The 21,241-nt window shown below is 39.6% G+C and overlaps 1 protein-coding gene across 4 annotated transcripts; it reads left to right on the top strand.

The window, feature by feature from the left end:
- The first annotated feature begins 1,931 nt into the window (after window positions 1–1,931).
- LOC117567780 (putative fatty acyl-CoA reductase CG5065) lies at window positions 1,932–19,780 on the top strand. Of its 4 annotated transcripts, none has more exons than XM_034247987.2 (11): window positions 1,932–3,048; window positions 14,596–15,694; window positions 16,996–17,112; window positions 17,173–17,277; window positions 17,339–17,482; window positions 17,544–17,678; window positions 17,744–17,864; window positions 17,926–18,225; window positions 18,298–18,430; window positions 18,575–18,832; window positions 18,900–19,780. In XM_034247987.2, exons 2-11 carry the CDS (start codon window positions 15,167–15,169, stop codon window positions 19,045–19,047), a joined length of 1,989 nt encoding a protein of 662 aa, XP_034103878.1. In that variant the 5' UTR covers window positions 1,932–3,048; window positions 14,596–15,166; the 3' UTR covers window positions 19,048–19,780. The 4 variants fall into 4 exon arrangements, with proteins under 4 accessions (XP_034103878.1, XP_034103873.1, XP_034103871.1 ...); XM_034247982.2 differs by lacking the exon at window positions 1,932–3,048 and adding an exon at window positions 7,502–7,605; XM_034247980.2 differs by lacking the exon at window positions 1,932–3,048 and adding an exon at window positions 8,242–8,499.
- The last annotated feature ends 1,461 nt before the right edge of the window (window positions 19,781–21,241 follow it).

Genomic DNA, 21,241 nt, shown 5'->3' with positions numbered 1-21,241 from the left:
TAATGTCGACAAGACTTTCAGCAAAAAAAGTACGTTTCCTAACACCTCTATTCAATATTCCTCCATGATTAAATATTTCCATTGCGCACTGAATGCAATTATCATATATTAAGCAAATTTCTGAAAACTGTGACCATTATTATTGCCTTCTAAGCTTTGCTAATTGCAGTGATTACGATTAATTTATTTACAGAATATATAATTTATATGATTGGCATAAATTATAAGGCGCTTCTAGCAGCATTTACTAAATAAATAAATCTGTGTGTGATTAGCTAAACTAAGATAAATATCTAATAATAGGTATTTGGCAAAATTCTGGCACGAGCATGAAAATATGTTGATCAGGTTCATCTAAATATGGTAATCGAAATATGCAGAGTAGCAAACTTATTGCATAGCATCTGGTATGTCATTAGTCTGAAAAAGTTGCTAAAAATTCCTTATTATCTTATCTTCTTTGTATTATAAACGAAAATAATATTTATAAATTCCGATCGGTGAAATGTGAAATTAAAATTCGGTGTATCTTCACATAATCACAACGGTGTATCTTCACATAATTAACAACAACTTCATCTTATTCATATCCTTATCGTTTGTTGCAAATTACCCATAACAAATGGCAATAAAATTTGCATTAATCTACATTTAAGTAGCAATTTCAAAACCACAAAATTCAATGAAAATTACCTCTTACAATTTAATCGATTTTCCACCTAGACGCAGACAGAGACTCTTATGTTAAAACGAGCTCGCCTCATTGTGGTTGCTGGTGGCCACTTGTGGCACCGACTGGGGCTGGGATTTTCAGCGATTTGGCAAGTCACGTCTCCGAGTGGAACCTGCACGTGGATGGGATCGCGTCATTGTTCAAGACATCGCGACGTCATACAATGTGCATGAATAATGAGTTTAGATGTTGTTGTTATTTGCTCTTTTAGTCGCTCGCTCGGAATTGGAAGCACGTTTGAAGTCGCTTCGCTTTATGAAAACTTCAAAACTTTTCATTTCACTATGTGTATAAATTAGTCAACAAAATAAAATTGTGTTTTTGAGATTCAATCATAAATCATTGAATATTTATGTGCGCGGGGAGAAGAAAGATTGCTTAGAGATTAGAGTTATAGTTTTGTCTTTTCAAATGCTGCCAAAGATCATAATATATAGTATACTTAGTATACAGTGCTGATTATATGCTCTTCAATTAATATTCAATCTAAGCATGTTACAACTTCTAAATCGATCGCAACACTGATATAATATATAAAACGGAATGTTTCTAAGTGATTGCAAGCATTTAATATAATATCATATAATAATAATTTTAAATAGATTTGAAGAGATTACATTTAATTGATTGCATTTAATTTGTTATGTAGATAAGCATAACATTTGAAATGTGTTCCCCATAAGGGCAAAAGAGTGTTTTAAGTTCGGTCTCTTTGCCTTTGGTTTCGACTTTGTTTAATTTAGGCTTTGTTTTAACTAAATGGAAATTGATTATTATGCAGAGTAAACCATAATGCTGAGCCAATGATTTTAAATTTTTGAAGCGATGACAATGCACTTATCATTGCATGCCATGCGTCTGTGACCTTCAGTCGCATTGTCCAAATATTTACTAGTCGAAGGTCAAAGGTCCCCCTTCTTGTGTTGTTGGGTTAAGTCTTACATGGCGGATTCATTGAAATTGATGACTGATTAATATCTTGTCGCTTTGTTTATAATTGTTTGTTTGAAATGAAAATGGTATTTCGTATATATTGGAGACATAAATCAGGCGGCAGTGTGGCAACGTTGCGACGTTGCCGTTTGGGCAACGCTCGCAGATGGCAACGCTGGAGAACGCGACATTAAGTTTGAAACTCAGCATGCGCCAAAATTTTCGAATTGTCTGATACGGACTATATCGAACAAAAAAGTCGTAGGCAAAACAAATTTTTTTTTGCTCTCATCCATTCTAATTTGTATGTTCTCTTTTCTCGGGCTGCTGAAAAACGCATGCGCTGGCCACAACTACTGCAACAACAACAACAACAACAAAACCAACAACACTAGCAACAGCAACAACAACAAGAACAACGGCAACAGCGCGAGAAGTGTATTTCATTCAATAGGAAAATCTCATCGAAAGGTGGTGGAAAAATCAGGCGACCCGAACGCGAGCACGCGAAGTCGAAGGCGAATCCGAATACGAACACCAACACAAACGCGAGCGACGACGTGCATTGCGCAAACTGCGAGCACGAGCCAACAAACAACAAAAAAAATACTAAAACGACGAGCAAAGGAGAAGAGTAAGGAACAAAAGGAGGAAAAACAGAAAAACAAGAAAAAAATTTATCGAAGGGTGTGTGTGAGTGTTTCGTGTTCATTACGAAATTGTTGTTGGGCCCAAAACTCACCACCGGGGCGCAAAAAGAGGGTGGAGTTGCCCTCAGTGTGCGAGCGTGCGAGCGTGTGACATTGTGAGCGCAGTCAGCCAGCCCCCTAAATTGCTTGGTGAAAATTGCTGGCGGCCCGGTTTTTGGCCCAGCAGTCAGTTGTCACAGTCGTCCAATCGCCCAGTTGCCTGTCGCCAGTCGCTAGTCGTATTTCGAGCTGTGCTGCTCAAAAAGCGCCTGCTGCCAACAAAACTTATAGGAACAAGCAAAAAAGAAAAAAATACACAAAAAAAAAAACACAAAAAAATAGCAACAACAAATACGCGTCTTTAACTTGCCCTCATCCATTTATTCCAAACCTGGGCAGGGTGCAGTTTTTCCAAATTTTTGCCCGTGCGTCGCGTGTGATATTCGTGTGTGTGTCTCATTGTTTTATGAATGGCATAAGCATAGAAGGAAAATTCAAATAAAGAGAAAAGAGAGAAATTTACAAACAAACCAGCAAGCCGAAAATAAGAATTAAGAAGCTGCAAGAAATAAGTGAATTCCACTCCGCCATCTTCAACTTGTCATCCCTCAGCGTAATCACAGTTCAGTTCAGTTCGGTTCGGTTCAGTTCAGTGCAGCATCCAGCGACGATTCCAACCTCACTTTTGTGCCGGTATGTACAACGCCCCTTGCTCCAGACCCCACCAATGATTCTATAGTCCCCTAAGTTCCAATGTCGCCCATTGACACCTACGTATGTGCAGTATAAATTTAGCATAATTATGTGCCCAGTTTGTTGTCAAATATTGCTGCCAACAAACAAGAAAAATAAGAATTATAACTTACAGCAGGCACATTTATTTTTAGAGCCCCGAGACACCTTTGGACCATAGTCCACACGGAGAGCGAGAGATAGAGAGAGAGTAGAGAGTATGAATGAGAATTCGAGAAGGAACAGTGAATGATATTTTTACTGAGGCAGACAGAATGTATGTCGGTGGATTTATTATCTCATCGACAATACCGATGTCGCTATTGGAAACGGCGGCGCTCGTAAAAAATTTAACGCAAAATCAGACATTTCCGTTGCTTGTTTCCGCAAACACGCGTAGCAAGTGCAAGCAGCAGCAGCAGCAATGGAGAGAAAAATAAATTATGAGAGTAAGGGCGAGAGAAAAAAGGAGAGAGAGGATTAAATCGAGAGAGAGAGAGAGAGAGAAAGAGAGAGATGAGCGACAGCAGCAACAGCAGCAGCTTCTTCAGCCTATCTCTGCAGTGTTGCTGTGCTCTAGCTTTTTGGTCGCTGCCTAAAAGTATGTGACAGAAAATTGCTTGTTAAGTATGCGACAGCAATTTTAAGTGGCGCGCTTAAATGCACTAAATACGAAATTAGGTATTTAATCACCATCAGAGCACAAACTTGGATTTATTGGCCTTATCTAGAAGTGAGATAAGATACGAGTGACGTGAGAGATAGAAAAGTTGATCAATCAATAGATAACACATGATTCAATATATTATATAACAGGTCACCCTTGTTGCGGTGAGCGGTGAGCAAAAGCCGGCAGCAAAGTCCACACACACAACACTTTGGGAGTAGACATTTGATGTGAAAACAGTAGTAGAAATAGCCTATGGAAAAGGTAGTAGTAGTAGTAGTAGTAGTAGTAGTAGTAGTAGTAGTAGTAGTAGTAGTAGTAGTAGTAGTAGTAGTAGTATGTTAGTTGCTTGCCAGCTGCGCGAGAGCGACTCTCCGTGTGGGTGTATGCTTGCTTGTTTGTGTGCGTGAGTACGCTTATCTGTGTTAGTATGTGTATATTGGTGAGAGCAGGCGCGTGAAAAATCTTACAAAAAGCTAAAAGGAGCAGTAGACCGACCCCATGAGAAAAAAAAACAGGCATTTTCCCCCAATTGATTTTCAAGGCGGCCGACATTGTGCAAAAGAAATTTATATATTTAATACTGCGGTGTCGTCAAAAAGTACAAATATTCCGATAAAATATTTGAAAAACAAATAACAATTAAGTGAAATTGAAAACAGAATTTGTGTGGTAGTGAAAATGTATGCGAAGATGCGTTACAAATATTTTGCATGAGTTGATAGCAGTGTCTCGCAGTCTAAGTGGCTGACTATTGCATAAAAATGTTTGTGTAGAAACGCCCCACTGCCCCATCGACCCATCAACCCATCAAGCGAGCTACCAATCGACCAACCGACCGACTTGCCGCCCGTGAAGTAACCCAAAAAGTATGCTATGCTCTCGACGCCTTCTCTTAGAGAATGCATTGTTAGTTTCGATATTTATTGATTACTCGCAGCGTTGTCATTACTGCTTGTTGTTGCTACTCTTGCTGAGCTGCTTAACTAATTTAATATGAAAAAAGAATCGGTTTGATCATCAGTCAGCCAGGCAGCCAGCAGTAGGGTTGTGCTGTTAACAAACGAGGCGATAACATTTCAAGTGCATTATGTCATATTCCTCGCTTTGTTGTCTACCTGCCTATGAGACTATCTTTGTGTGTGCTTTGTGCTTTCAATGTGTGCGTGCTTCTGAGTACGAGTGTGCATGTGTGTGTATGTGTTTGTGTGTGCGTGTAGTGCTAGTGTGATTGTTTGCCATTTTGCCAAGCCGAGGACGAGGACACAGCGCTCGTTGTCTGTCAACAGGGCGCCATTTGATGCCGTAACTGTGTGTAATTAAAAAAAAGAACAAGCAACAAGGCGGGGATTATGTCCATCAACACTCACTCACACACACCCTCACTCTTGATAGTGTGTGTGTGTACAAGTTTTGTTATTAATACATACAAAAAATTGTAATTTCCGCCCTGAGCAACAAAACTGAAACTGATGAAAAACAGAAATTGAAATTTCCGTTAACGTTATTCGAGCTGAGGCGTCATCATAATGATTTAAACGACTTGACCACACAAGCGGCAACAGCAACTCTATGACTATTCCAATGTGCATGAGTGTGCGCGTGTGTGTGTGTGTGTGTCAGTTGAAATATGGCTCATGTGGCAGCCCTTGACGCTCTGGTGATTGTGGGTTAAAAGGGTCAGAGCATGTGGGAACATGTGCCACATTTTATATGTATCTACCATACACTACTACAAATAGAATTTATATTAAATTGGCAACATAAATAAGAGTGAAGAAAGCTTAGGAAATGCCAAAGATATGACTCGCTTTTCTTTGATTTACAGTTTAGCTTACTTCCGGTCTGATTGCAATTTATGTGTGCTGCCTAAAAGTAGGCAACACTTTTGATTTGAGCTCTTCACTTTTCCCCCCTCCTAATGCTTTAAATTTGTCGCGGCTGAGCGCGTATTTATGCTTATGACGCCGCTCTGCACTGAGCGAAAACAATTGTTAGTCACTTGCCCTAAGCAAGTCAATTGGATGGGCAAACTGACGATGAGCTACGGACGATTTCCGTTTTTGGGCAGCGAGTGTGCAAATTCAATTATCAACTCAAATATTAACTAACAGATTAGCATGGGCACTGGCACGTGCCCCACCCAACCACAAGTTGAGTAAAATTACAGCCAGAATTCGCCAAGTTTGACGTTAGTAGTGACTGAAGCAAAGTCGTTTCCTTGAGTTGCATTCAGTTGAGCAAATATCGAAGTATTAGCACCATTGATGGATGCTGCTGTAAGCTCACTTCGCTGGACTTGTCTGAATCACGTTTTAAGGTGTGTCTTTTTAGTTGTTGAGCTTTAGGATTCGAGTTCAAGTTTTCGCTGTTGTCGTTGCTTTTGTTGTTGTTTACCAAATCAGCGGCAAGCTCAACGTTCAAGACGTCTCAGTCGCAGCTCAGTCCAACAATGTGCTCTCAAGCTGAAGTGTTGTCATCATCATCACTGTTGACAAATCAGCTATGCAATTGTAGGCCGTCAATTGGTTATAAGAGCAAAAAAACAACTAGTGAAAATTCCCAGTGCAGTAGTCGATTATTATTAACGTGCATTATTTGCATTCTGATGAGGTCAGCTCTGAGAAGTTTACACTAGGTCAATAACTGGGTTGTTATACATGTATGATGCTGCTGGCAAAAATATAAATGACCTGATCCAACTTGGAATATTGTTCGCATTATTATTGTATAGTGACAAGTCGGAATTGTGTTGATAATAGTAGTTAACGATCTCTAGCTGTTTTTTTCGTACTTACATACATTTTCATTTCCATTAGTTCATTGAACTATTGCGTAGCTGGTGACTGGGGAATTTTCGTCTTTTCCTGCTTCGCCTCCACTCGCCTGTCCCTCCCACATGTGCCTCGACTTTTAATTAGACGGCAGCAAATGTGGCTCACTGTGACACCGTTACCGAGTGCATACACACACACACACACACACACACACACACACACACACACACACACAGTCGTACACACGCACTAAAACGCACACACATTAACATACTCCCATTACAGTATTGGTCGTAAAGCTTATGTTGTGTGTACTTTGACCTCTTTGGCCATCGCGCCGCGCTTCGCCGTGGTCAATGTCAGTGTTGGCCACTGGCTTTGGGCTTGAACTAGTCTCCATGCGGCAGATTGAATTTCTTTGCATGCTCGCTCACTCACTCGCTCAGTCAGTCAGGTTTTTCCACAACACACAGCACACATGCTCAGGCGGCTCACAATCATTTCCACGACTCGTTTTTCACAGTTCTTTGCGGCTTTTTCAATTAAAGCTTGTTGCATGCCACCATCGCTGTTCCGTTGCTGTTGCTGTTGCCGCATCTGCCTCGGCATCAACATCGTCGGCAGTCGGCTGCTCTCATCGTCATCATCATCGTCGTCGTCGTCATCGTCGTCGACGTTGTCGACGTTGTCGCCGTCGTCGCAGTCGCCGTCGCCGTCGCAGTAGCAGTCGTCGTTTACGTGTCGCTCTTCGTGACACAGCTGCCCGCACCTGCCGTCCGTGATGTCCATGGCTTTCTTTTGTGCGCTTTGTGGCTGCCTTTCTTGTCCATAAAGTTACTGCCGCGGCCGCTGCTGCAGCCAGAGTCACAGTCACCGCTGCTGTCGCTGTCGCTGTCGACGCTGGCTGACGCTGCATAAAGTCTTTCACTTCTTTGCCATCCAAGTTTAGTTAAGTTCCAGCCGGCGTACGTAGCGGACGCGTCTTGCGAGATCGATCCGACACCGGGGATTCATCGAAGTACATCGAAAATAACATCGAGTTCACAGCTATAACCGATAAGCGAGCAATAGAACGTAAAGCGCTCCCATTACGATACAAACACTCTCTCTCCTCCTATACAATACACTATATTTCTCTTTCTGTCGCAGCGTGTACTTGCGTACGTGCGTGTGTTCTGTGTGAGATAGTGTGCGTGCTGCTCTTGCTCTCTTTCTTTTCTCTCTTCCATTCTCCATTGTCTTGCACTCTCTTTTGGATTTCTTTGCGCATGCGCAACGGTTCAAAAGACAACACACACGCATGCGCCGTCTCTGTCTCTGTCTTCGTTTCGTTCGTCTCGGTCTTCGTCTTTGTCTTCGTCTTCGCTTCGTCTTTCGTCTTCGACATCGTTCGTATCGGTCAACGTCTGCGTTTACGTCTCCGTTTTGTGACTCCGCGCAAAAGTGAAAATATTTGGAGAAATTTCTTGAGCAGAATTTCAGTCGATCGCAAGTTTTTTAGTGTGTCAGCTTTATATGAGTAACCAGCAATTCAACCACATACATACATACATACGACGACGATACGAGCATACGAGATATCATTACCTATTTAAGCAAATCCAAAGATTGCCCAGCCTTGATAGTGTCAAATTCAACACAAATAGTTGACCCTGTTTTACCTTTTTTTTTTTGTTCAACTCATAATAGAATTATATGCATACTCCGCCATCCCCCGCGCAAAACGAAAGTGTTACCAACAACATACATAAATATTGCAGACAAATGTCATTGTCCTAAATTTTAATTTCGCGCCGTAACGGTCAAAAACGAAAACAATCTTCTAATCAACGTGCAACCTGCAAACTTGCAACTTGTAACTGGCAGCTGGTAGCTGGCAACGTGCTACGTGCAACGTGCAACTTTCCGCATCTTTAGCTACATTTGACGGCGATTTGTTAATTTGTTTTCTTAACTTATTTTCGACAAGTAAGTGTAAGGCCTAAGGCCGAGAGACTGCGTGGCTAAAAATAAGCAAACCGATCGCAAATATTTGCCGTTGCCGTTTAAGGGTGTGGGGTTGGGTTAATGCCATGCGGCCGAGCCGAGGCAAGAGCTGAGAGCTCAGAGCTCAGAGCTTAGAGCTGAAAAACCTGTGCTGTGCTATGATGCTGCTGCTGGGGTTGCTTATGCAACGTTGACGTAATATTTAGTCTAAAACTAAAGACGTCGTTTTCGTCTTCAACACGAGAAAGTTGCTACAACAACAGCACAAATATTTTCGAAACCTTTTTTTGTATTTGTAATATTAATCACAGCATATTTACAAATAAAATTTGCACACTCACACACACATACACTTGCAGAGTCTGTACGAAAATGAAGACGCAGCATAATAAATAAACATGGATCACGGTCAGCTACAGAGAGCTAGAGACCGTAACAGATACACCACCGATTACAGAAACAACTACTCATAGCTACCTCAACCATATTGCAATTCCGTTTCAAAAAGTTGCGAAAAGAGTTAACGTTGTTGTTGTTGTTGTTTTTGAAGCTATTTACTTATGCGCTCTTGATTCGCTGACATCTTGTCACATTTTTGGAAGCTGTCGATTTGAATATGCGTCGTTGCCTTGTGTATAGTATATAGTATTTCAGTCAATGCAACATCTGACAATTGCATGAGGCAAAGGCCTCATCAGCTGCTGCTGCTGAGCAGCAGCAATCCAACAATTCAACAACGCATTGACCCACTTAATCAGGCACTGCGCATGCGTAAGTGCAGTCGAAATTCCATGGGCTTTCCAAGTTTACTTGGCCAATATTTTGGCAACTCAAGAAAATTATATATGTATATATTTATTTATATGTCAAAATGTGTATGCGCGCGATTTCATCAACTGTGTTTCTATCGAATACGTGCCTCGTTTATCAGATCAGCTCTTGGCGAAATTTCTTTCATTGCTGTTGAAACACTTTCGCAATTATGAACACGCTCTTGAATTCTAAGTTGCAATGTGACTGTCAATGTTTTTCTTTTTAATAGATTCACAGTCCCATAAACGTGTATAGTCTGCATTGGCATAACCCGATTAGAATTTTTGATTGCCTCGTTAATTGCCCAGCGACGCGTTTATACAATTTTTGCTATTTTGAAAATGAATCAACTGAATCGATTGCCATTAATATTTGTCTTCCTATTTATATATGCTGTTTTTCTGGTTTTAAGATGCTAAAAAATGCTCCTTGGCAAATTTTAAATTTTATTATTAACTATTGTGCACACATTTTGCGTACCTGTTTTGTTGTGGTTAATTATTTTTTTCACAGAACTTTCCTTTTCCTGAAAATATTCAGACGTCATCTCTAAATTTATCAAAATTTGTATAAATTTAGTTTGACAGTTTCTTGGTCAATATCTCATTTTAAGAATGTTTTTAGTTTCTCGGTAAACTTTTTCTATTTTCTGTGCAGGCTTTAGAAGCATCTTGATCTACTAATATAACTTGCCCGTTTGGGTTGAAATTAGTTGATATAATATAGTCTTATCAATCTCACGTGCTGTCCGCGCAATTCATAAATCTGAATTTGAGAAAATTGCAACGCAATTTCATAAATCAAAAGTGCCTAAAAGGCGACTTGGCATGCGGGAAATGAGAGACAAATTTATATATATTTTGTCGGTTAATTAATGGGTTTTATCTTAATTGAGCCTGTAGACATTGTTCTTGGCTTGGTTAGAATGTTAGAGAGTATATATTATATTTTTGTATAGTCTTAGCTCATGCAAAAAGACTAAAAATAAATATAAATTCTAATTGTAAATTATTTAATATCTAACTTTGAGAGACCGTCAGTTGAGAGTCGAGTCTCAATTGGTCTGCTAAACTGACTGCGGACTGACTGCGAACGCGAACAGGGCAATGGAAATTGGAGACTGCACAAGCGGGGAGGAAAACGGGAGGGGGCAGAAATGGAGGTACGAGGCAGCAGCGACAACAGTCTCACTCTGGCGGGGGCCCCATTATACACACTTAAATTTAACTTTTATGCTGTAAACTGCGAAGCGCTTTGTTTGTTAATCAAAACGCAAATTATGGGCTCAGGTCCGGGCGGTGGTGAGAAAGAGAGATACAAGAGAGACAGTGAGCGAAAGAATAAGAGGGACAGTGAGTGCGAGAGAGGCTGTGGGTGGGGTGGGGTTGGGGTTGGGACAAGTTCTGTGACAGTGGCAGAGACACAGATACAGAGGCACGAGTTGCAGAGATCTGTGGGCAAAGCAAAGCAGAGCTGAGCTGAGCTCAGGTCAGCACAGCACAGATTCCATCACAGATTTATTCAATTACACACAAAGCATAGATAACTTACGATAACTGTAAAAGTAGATAGATCCCAAAGGGGTGTGCGGAGGGACGAGGCACCTCTGCACAGCTCTCGAGCACAGCACAGCACAGCACAGCACACAGCTCAGCTCAGCACAGCAGAGCAGACAGAACACAGCTAACGAGACACTCGCCGAGACTCTAAAGGTTCAATAGAATATAGAGGGCACAGACCCATTATGAATTGTGCCCAGCATCCGCTTTGAGCATTACATTTACATAATGAGACCCCCTCCCCCTCCCCATCTCCCTCCTTCCTCCACTCTCTGATGTGAGGCCGGGTCGATTGGGAGACCCGTAGAAAAGTGAAAATTCGTAGGATTTGAACTTTAACTTTCATTAGACAATTTCTGAAAATTGTCAAAATAAATAGAGAGACGAAAGTCTAGCTAAAAGCAAACACACAAAGCTTCTTCAAGGCCCTTAAATACTTGTAATCCGAAAACAACAAGGCTATGAGCGAATGAATCGGAGAAATGAGGCGACAACTAGTAGAAGAGATGGCTTCAAATGCAATCAGAAAGCAGAATGAAAGAATAAAAATATTGTGTTTTGATGCAACGAAGCATGAATACGCTTCTTCTCGGCTTACGATTTCAGAATGAGAATTAACTTTCTTTCTTTTGAGCTATGCACAGACTGTTATTTGCACAAAACGATTAACAGACCGAAAATTATCAGCTCATTATTTTCATATTATGAATTTTGTATTGAGCACAAGTTGCAAAATGATAAAACTGGCTTCTCTGACGCCATTTCATATGCATATTTGAAATCAAGTATGGAAATATTTGACGAATATATAAATATCGAAAAATATGGGGAGAGGTTACACATTCGATATGGAAGTTGTGAAGCCCGCTTTTTGCTGAGGGTATTGGCCTAAAACGAAGCCAGTAATGGTTAGCCAAAGACGAACAGCGTCGAATGAAAGACCACGGTCAGTAGTTGTTGTTGTTGTTGTTGTTGCTGTTATTGCTGTTGTTGTCTTTGCTGCTGTCGAAGTCGATGACGCTGACGATGATGATATGCGGCACGATTATAGGAAATGGGTCAGACAATACTTGTACACGGGCATAACAGTGTAACTACCTTGTCAAGGCAGGTTGAATGTTTACCGTTTAACAGCTCTCACACACGTACGAACACACACATGCACACTTGAATACTCTCACACCACGTTGCAGTTACAGATTGGTCTTCATGTTTGGTTAACACGCGCAGCGCAGCGCAGAGGCGTGGTTCACTTGGTGGTGCAGTGGTGCGACAGTGGTTTGTTACATGGCGGTTCTCTGTGGCTTGTGTCTTTGCTTAGCCGCGCGAATTTTTCAGTCTTCTCTCTCGCTCTCTTAGAGAAAAAAAGAAAAAGAGCGCGAGCGCGAGCGCAAGCGGGAGACCGAGAGAGATAAAAAAGTTGAATTTCAAGAAATTTCACTTTAGAATGAGGCAGAAGAAGTGGCTGACCGTAAAACTGGATTCCCTGGGAAGGTCCATTGATAAATTTACAGTTACGTGATGAGACCGCTCGATTGTCAGATGGCTGGCTAAGTTGTTTAAACTTTAATTATACGGCAGCTAGTTTGGCCAAAACATCAGCGGATATGATTCGATAATATCATCGAAAAAGCTGTGCCAATTTCGTGGGCCATTTTAATACATTTCTTAAACCGAAACTACAACAATAAACAACAATAAATGCTGCGTCAGTGAAAGAAACTCAATATATGTATGTATACAAATGACCAACAGAAGAAGTAAGAGAAGAGAGAAATGTAAAAAAAATTGTTGCTCTCTCGCTTTTACAGCTCTCTGTATCACTCTATGACTTCCTCTAACGCTTTGAAAAGATATTTCTGTGTGTTGTACCTTAAATGAAAACGAAAGTTTGAACATTTCGGCTAACCAAAAATATTACCAAAATTTAAATACGACAAAAAAAAAAAAAAAAAAAAATAAATAAAAAAACCGAAAGAAAAAAAAACATTGCGGAATTTAGATATTTAAAAGTGAAAGCCATGGGTATGGGTTGGATCAAAGACCCAAGCTGCTTAAACTTGAATTTGAGGCGTATTTCGGAGCAGCGAGAGATGTTCCCTAATATAATATTATAATATCGTCAGATGGACGTTGCCTTATCGTCTACATATTTCGAATTTGTTTAGTTCCTGCCTATGATCAATATTTGGACAGTGTTTAATTTGAATTTTTTACTACTGTTACTTTTGCAGTTGTTACTATTGCTGTAGCTATTGTTGGCTTAATGGTAATTAGCAAAAGGCAATTACGGTAAGGTGCAAAGTTTTCTCAGAGAAAACACAAATGTTAATGCCAAAGGGGAAGTAACTGACTGATGCGGATGCTGTTCGTTTACGTGTGTGACAAGAGTTGTACTTTGATCGACATATAAGTATACGAATGTATATGCAATTCATTACCCTTATACTATACTATATATCTACCTACATTCGCCCTATTGGGTGTGTTCCTTTGCACGCTACGGTTAGCGGGGAGTTGAGGCATTATTTTTGTTTCTACGAAGTGGGTTTTTTCGTCTATTTGTACTGGTATTTGTAAAACAAAACAATCACTTAGCAAGATTTGCGTTTGTTGACAAATTCATTCATTTTTTTTACAACTTCAACTTGCTGTAGAAATGACGTTTGTTTGCATTCGAAATTCACTAATTCCGGCTGAGTATTTTGGTTAGTTCGAAAATTGCAAACCATTTATGAATTGCCCATTCCCTACTGCCCCAAATCGTGCGAGTATTAGTGAGCTTTCTGTGATTGCAATGACTGGCAAAGCTTTTATGTGTCGGTGAATCGCGTGTGTGTGAAAAGCGTAATGTAAAGTTTAATTGTTTATAGAGCATTTAACTGGCGACTCTTGCCAGTGTGAAAGCTTATTTAGTAGTAAATTCAAATTTGTTCCTAGTCTGATGATGTGTGAAAAATTGCCAAATAGAATTACTTGGTGGAGCGTCTCTCAGAGTTGGACATTTCAATATAGAATGCCTGGCCACAGACGGCAGAGTGCGCATTCGTGTTCTGTCATCGATATCGATAGGCGGACAGGCAGCAGTGTCCCACGGTTGTTAGCGGTTTTCACTTCGTGTTCAGTTGGCTCTTCGCTCTTCAATTGGCTAATGCCTTTTAGTGACGATTAAGTGGCTTAAAGTCGTTAAGAGCTTTACATACTTTGTTCTATTGTGCGTAAAATAGAATTGTGGGTCAACTTCTGAGTGTCTTGTTTTGCATGTGTGTCGTTCTTAAAGGATATAAGCGTCACTGCTTGGCTAGCATTTGCATTTGAAATCAGACTGTGTTTCAGGGACTGGAATCACACGAAATGACGTCACAACCGCTGTGACACTTGGCCAAAAAAAAAACAAAAACACGAACAAAAATTTATGTTGCTTCAGTCGCAGCTTGGCAATTCTGGGGCAACAATTTTGGGGCTTCCTCATGAAAATGCCCCATGTCAAAGGCATCTATTTTTAGGCATATGACATTTTGATAGACAGCTGAGCCGGAGAGAGAGAGAGAAAGAGAGAGTAAGGGCTGCGGGTCTCCAACACAAACTCCCTAATGATCTAAATATAAATGGTTCCAGTATAACACTGGAACTAATTGAGTTTTCTATTTATTTTAAGGTCAAAACTAATAATATTAATTATCAAATTTTGTTCTTCTTTTTTCAGCTAAGATACACTTTCAAATTCAACAGCTTGATAGCTAAGCGTGACACACATTTTCACTTACTCGCACACGAGAACACGGGGAGACTCCTGCTCCTGTTCCATTTACTGATCAAACTGGTTTAACCAGGTTTTTTTTGGAGCAACTACAGTCGTTAGCAATATGAAAATGGAAAAACGCTCCACGGCGACAGCAACATTTTTAACAAACTACCGTGAAATTTAAATATATTATACATTTAAAATATATGTATAATTCTCAATTTGATAATTAAGTACTGCGGCTGATGAGCAAAGGTGTTCCACGGAAACAACAGCAACAACAGAAAACTTCCCAAAACAAAAAAAGAAAAGAAATAAAATTAAATTAAATACACTTCCATAAAAGACATTAGAAGACAAGCGAAACTTGTAACAATAACGCATTAATTTTAGTTGGAAATAAGAAGAAAAGAAAGCGCACATCGCAAATGATCAAACTGCTTCCTAATTAATATTAAACGCAAGGGATAACACAAGGGTAACAAATACACACAAAATCGCATACACAAAAAACAAGAAAAAAGCAACGAACATGTCACACGCCGTCGCCAAGAAAACAGAAACGGAAAACTGCATCGGCAGCAGCAGCAGCAGCAGCAACCTCAAACAGTCGCCACAGCCTGCGCAGCAACCGCACAGCAGCAGCAGCAATAGCAACAGCAACAACACCAACACCAACAACAGCCATAACAACAGCAACGGCGATGCTGGGTTCACTCTACTGAACGGTAACCACTCGTCGCATCAGCGAAGCAACGGACTCACGCATGCAGCGGCAGCTGCTGTGGCTGCCAGCTATGCCAGCGGAGGCAGCGCCAATGGCATTGGAAGTGGTTCCGGCAATAGCGGAATGTCGTCGGTAGGTGGCGCTAGTGCAACAGCAGCTGGCATCAATGCGGCTCTGCTGAACGCTGCGCCGGCCACAGCGCTGCCCAGCAATGGGGGATTGCAGTCGCCCTATGAACGCTACAGAGCCGACGATACCAGTTATGTGCCCATCGGACAATTCTATGCGGGACGCAGTGTATTCATTACAGGCGGCACTGGCTTTATGGGCAAGGTAAGTGATCGATAAATCCCACAAGATAATCTTTTTAGTATATGTATATCCAATGTGTAAAAACGGGTGCTATGAGCTCAGCGAACATTTAAGTTAAGTTTAGTGTAAAATTGTTCCTGCAGTTGGGGAATTTTTATTGCCTACTTTGGCGGGCATCACGCATACGTCACGTGTGTTTTACGTGCAACTTTTTGTTCGCATAATTTGCAGCATGAACTGTTGAACTCGCCTAAGGCAAACAGCGCCACGCCTAGCAACCACTCACAAGCAGACTTAAATATACTTAATACTTATAAGCAAATCAACTGTGTGTGACGGCATAGTTTGCTAAGACAAGGCAAGGGGATGGGAGGGAATCTGAAGGCGAAAGATGACTACAGATGTCAAGGGTTTTGAGCTAAGAAATGATTTGCAGTTGCATCTAAGCCGGGGTGCTAGCATTCCTTACCATAAAGGACTGCGACTCTTTGTTGACTCATCGTCAGTTGCTCTGTGTGTGCTTGTGTGTATAACGACATCAGCTCTAATTGTTTGTCAAGTGGGTGAACACACGCACACATCGTATATATAGTATACACTCGGCCTCGACTACGGCTCGACTTCTAATACATCCTGCAGTTCTTGTGCCAATTTCTGCCTATGTTTGTTGGCTGAATTGCATGCCTCCTGCCTGCGTCATTATGACATGTAATCGCTACCACCGGCGCCACTCAGACTGCTACTCGATTGCACAGTGTAGCAAGTGTTGTTTGTTTGGCACACGCTCTCAAGAATAGTGGAAACCTTTTCGGAGCGTCACAATCATCGATTTTGTAACCGCAGCACTGTAATTTAAATGTTATAACCTGCAACCTGTACGTCATAACTGACCACGCCCCTGCCGCTCAGCCGCTCCGCATCCGAAAACCCTCCAGAGACACATTGTTATTGTCTGGGTGTAATTTCGGGTGTACAATTTTCACATCGTTTTTAGGGCGTGTCAGACTGCGTGCACTTCCTGTCAATATTCTGAGCTCTCTCACTCGCAGCCAAAAGCGTGAATGAGTATTGATAGCAGTTCATTCTGTTTCATGTCCGATTACTTGGCTGCCACTTGACACCGACAATAGACGGCAATTCGGGGTTAGTTCGTTAGTTAGTGGGCTGTCCGATTGACTGACCGTAATTATAGTTTGTAGTCTAACGAACGCGGTTTGTTTGTATGGAAGTGAGGTGACAGGGAAATTGATTAATCAAACTCAAGTACTGCTTTCAATTATTGTCTCGGGCTCATCCTTAAATTGTTTGCAATTTATTTATAGGTGCTGGTTGAGAAACTGCTACGTTCATGTCCAGATATAAGGAATATATATCTTTTGATACGGCCGAAACGCGGTCAAGAGGTCTCGGCGCGACTTACGGAACTCCTAAATGCACCGGTGAGTACTGAAAATAAAGTCTTTAATCGAAGCATGGCTAATCCATCTATAAACCGACAGCTTTTTGAATCGTTGCGTCGAGAGAAGCCCAAGGAATTAAGCAAAGTTATACCGATTTCAGGCGATATTACATCCGAGGAACTGGGTATCTCTGAGAGCGATCAGGTAAGCAAATAACATTAAATGAATTAAGGGAACAATAATATATCTCATTCTTTCGCTTTAGACGCTACTCTGTCGCAATGTTTCCGTTGTATTTCATTCAGCTGCCACTGTTAAATTCGACGAGAAACTGAAACTGTCTGTCACAATCAATATGTTAGGCACGAAACGTTTGGTTGAGCTCTGCCATCGCATGATGTCCCTAGACGTAAGTCAAAAGGTCGTTAATCTATTAGTGACTCTGACTATAATATGCACGGTACTTTTAGGCTTTGATTCACGTATCCACTGCCTATTGCAATTGCGATAGAACCGATGTATCGGAGGTTATCTATGCACCACCTTATAATCCCGACGATATAATCTCATTAATCAACTGGCTTCCGGAAGATATACTCGATCAGGTCTGTATCTTATACTTACTGATACAAACTGTAAACAAAATTAATAATTTATTTTCCACCTTTAGCTGACACCGCGTCTTATTGGCAAACGTCCCAATACCTACACTTTTACAAAAGCCTTAGCGGAGCATATGTTACTTAAGGAGGCTGGGAATCTGCCCGTTGCCATTGTGAGGCCCTCAATTGGTAAGACTTTTCTAGTACATAGCCTAATAGTTCAAAGTCTAATTTATTATCCTCATCATAGTGACTGCCAGTCTGAATGAGCCGTTCGCCGGTTGGGTGGATAACTTTAATGGGCCAACGGGTCTAGTCTCTGCGCTGGCCAAGGGCATGTTCCGGACAATGATGTGCGAGAAGAACTATGTGGCCGATATGGTACCTGTCGATATTGTGATTAATCTAATGATTGCCGCCGCATGGCGTACAGCGACGCGTAAATCCAATAATTTACTCATATACAATTGTTGTACCGGTCAACGTAATCCCATCATATGGTCTGAGTTTGTCAAATTTGCAATGTCCAGTGTTCGCAAACATCCCTTGGGTATGTCTTGGCTACATTCGAAACTACATTCAAACCACATTCTAATATACTTCGTCATTTGTCATTTTTCAGAGGGTTGCCTGTGGTATCCAACTGGAGACCTGCGCATGAATCGTCCAATGAACACGCTGAATTGTTTACTAAAACACTTTCTACCGGCCTACATACTGGATGGAGTGGCGCGCATAATGGGCAAGAAGCCATTGTAAGTTTCATTACATTGGGAGCTTTCACACCGACAACACTCAGTGCAGCAGAGCTTTCCAAGTTCGCTGGCTAAGTGTTGTTTGGTTTGTTCAAAGCTCACTAACATCAGCGATTTGCGACTTATGTTTGTATTTCGTTACAGTGTTGTCAACGTACAAAACAAAATTGCCAAAGCTGTTGAATGCTTAGAATATTTTGCAACACGTCAATGGCGCTTCAAGGATGACAATGTCCATGGACTGCTGCATACACTCAGTCCCAAGGATCGTGAAATATTCATCTTCGATGTGCGCAACATCAACTGGGACAAGTATGTGGAGCGCTATGTTTTGGGCTTCAGGGAGTTTCTGTTCAAGCAGCGCCCTGAATCGTTGCCCGCCAGCAGAAAGCGTATGGTCAGGTGGGTAGATTGAAACTAAAATCAATTTTTAATTAAATAATGTGAGATAACGTCGATCGTATTCTAGGTTATACTATCTGCATCAGCTGGTTAAAGTGGTTGCTGTGCTGCTCACCTGGCGCTTCCTGATGTCACGTTCGAAGCGTCTGAATGATATGTGGAGCGCATTTCTGGAAAACGCGCTGAAGATAGCGCGCTTGATACCATTTTTGTAATAATTCGGCACCTGTTCTGGTGACCGAGACAAAGCAGCAAAAATCTTGTCTGGTGATGTTCTTCTTTGCAATTTCTAAATGCTTTAAACATGGCATACATTTTAGAGGTTTTTAGCAATTAATTATAATCATATTTTTATATATGTTAAAACGAGTAAACAAATACCACAAAAACAACAACAATCGGGTGAATAAAATGGCATTCACAGGCACTCACAAATAGACACACACACGCACACACACATACCAAGAAACTCATACACATACAAATACAAACACAAATAAACATGAACACAAACACACAAAATGCAGCTGCAGTGCCAGCAGTACCTGTCCGCTGTCAGGTGTGACGCAAATTGTGCAATTTTTGAGATACTTTTATGCCTCTCATGGGTGTCGGTTCTCTCATTGGCGAGTTGAAGGCGTACTTTTTGTAAATTTTGTGCAGTCAACTAAGTAAAAATAAAAATAATATTAATACAAAAAATACAAGTAAAACTAACAATATAAATTAAAATTAAAAACGAAAATATAACTAATAACTTATTAAATGGTATATAGATTACTTATATACATAATAATATTTCCACCTTCGCGTAAACAAACAAACAACAAGTTCATATGTCAAAAAAACAAAAGAATAAAAAACAAAAAAACTACAAAACTATACTTGGGAAGGAGATAAATTCATCTATCTATTACGGATTATGGATTATAAACATACTATGTCAAAGATAATGAAGTAATTTGCAGTAATTAGTAAAACCGAAAACAAGTTTGCAAAAGAAACAAAACAAATATATATATACAAAACATAAAACTATTTAACAAAAAAGTGAAAGAAAAAAAATTTATAAAAATGGCTTGTTATTGCTTTAAATTACATGAACGTAACGTAAACTATGCTAATTAATTAATTATAAATATTATTACTAGTTTTAACATTTTTACAATTACAATTAAGTTTTCAATTTATATATTACAAAGAAACAAAAAAAATAAACAAAACAAATCCAGAATTATATACAAAATGAGGAACAGAAATGAAATTAATTCAAGTGGAGAATAAAAAAAAAAAAAACAAAATTTGAAGTTTATAAATATACAAAATTAAATTTATGTATATGTATATTATAACAAATATGGCGTGAATGAAACAAACGGACAAAAACCAATAAATAATTAAACAAAAAATATATTTATATAAACATCAAACATAATTTCTTAGCATTTGCAGCCTAAAAATTAAGCGTAATCAGCGAGGATGAAAGAAAAACCGCAAAATAGAAATAAATTATATATATATAAAACTGACCGATGTTTTTGACATGAGATTGTATACACAGTTAGCAAATGGCATTATTAAATTTATATTATAATATTAATTAATGAACTAATAATGCGAAATTTAACTTGAAACATGACATATAGTAAGAACATTCCATCCAGTTAGTACCGAAACGGGGCATCCAATTCATTCAGAATTTTCCCTGCATTATCTACACCGCAATTTCCCAATTTTCATTTTCTTCAATTCAATTTTTTTTGTCCGAACTATGAATTGGGTAAGTTTTGGGGTTAACATTTCGTGCAATTAATACTTTTATGTTATGAATAGAATCTATTATTACTTTATATTAAACGATTATAAGAACGTTTTGTAAAATTGCAGCTCATCAATAAAAAATACACTTCCAAAATAATCAAAAAATGTATTCAATTTCTTTTTATTTAACCTTAAACTCATAAACCTATTGAATATAACTTAAAAGTCGGATTTTTCATTTTGTTCTAGTTTTTTTTTTCGTATTTTTTGATAACATATATAAATTAGAGACTAGGCAAAATGAAAGCAAACTAAAACTATAACAATTATATAAATACAAATCTATACAATAAATTGTAAAACCCTATTAAACGGTTTTAGTTTATATTGGCATGCAAATAATTGAACTTAGTAATTTTTCACTAGTGAAGATGAAAAAATTGAAAAGAGAACCTAAAATAAAAACCATTAAGGAAACTATAAAATAAATTAAAAATGTGTTTTAATATTGCGTGGAGTGGCAGAAATGAGGACACTTTTCCATTATTATTTTGTACACATGAATTCTCATTTATTATAATTATTTTTCACTTCATTTTTCACAATTCATGCGCTTACACGCTACCATCTTTAAAATTGTCTTTTACA

The sequence above is a fragment of the Drosophila albomicans genome, chromosome 3, assembly GCF_009650485.2.
Source record: "Drosophila albomicans strain 15112-1751.03 chromosome 3, ASM965048v2, whole genome shotgun sequence".
Taxonomy (NCBI): domain Eukaryota; kingdom Metazoa; phylum Arthropoda; class Insecta; order Diptera; family Drosophilidae; genus Drosophila; species Drosophila albomicans.
Note: the sequence above shows the minus strand (reverse complement) of the source record. Positions and strands in the feature narration are given on the sequence as shown.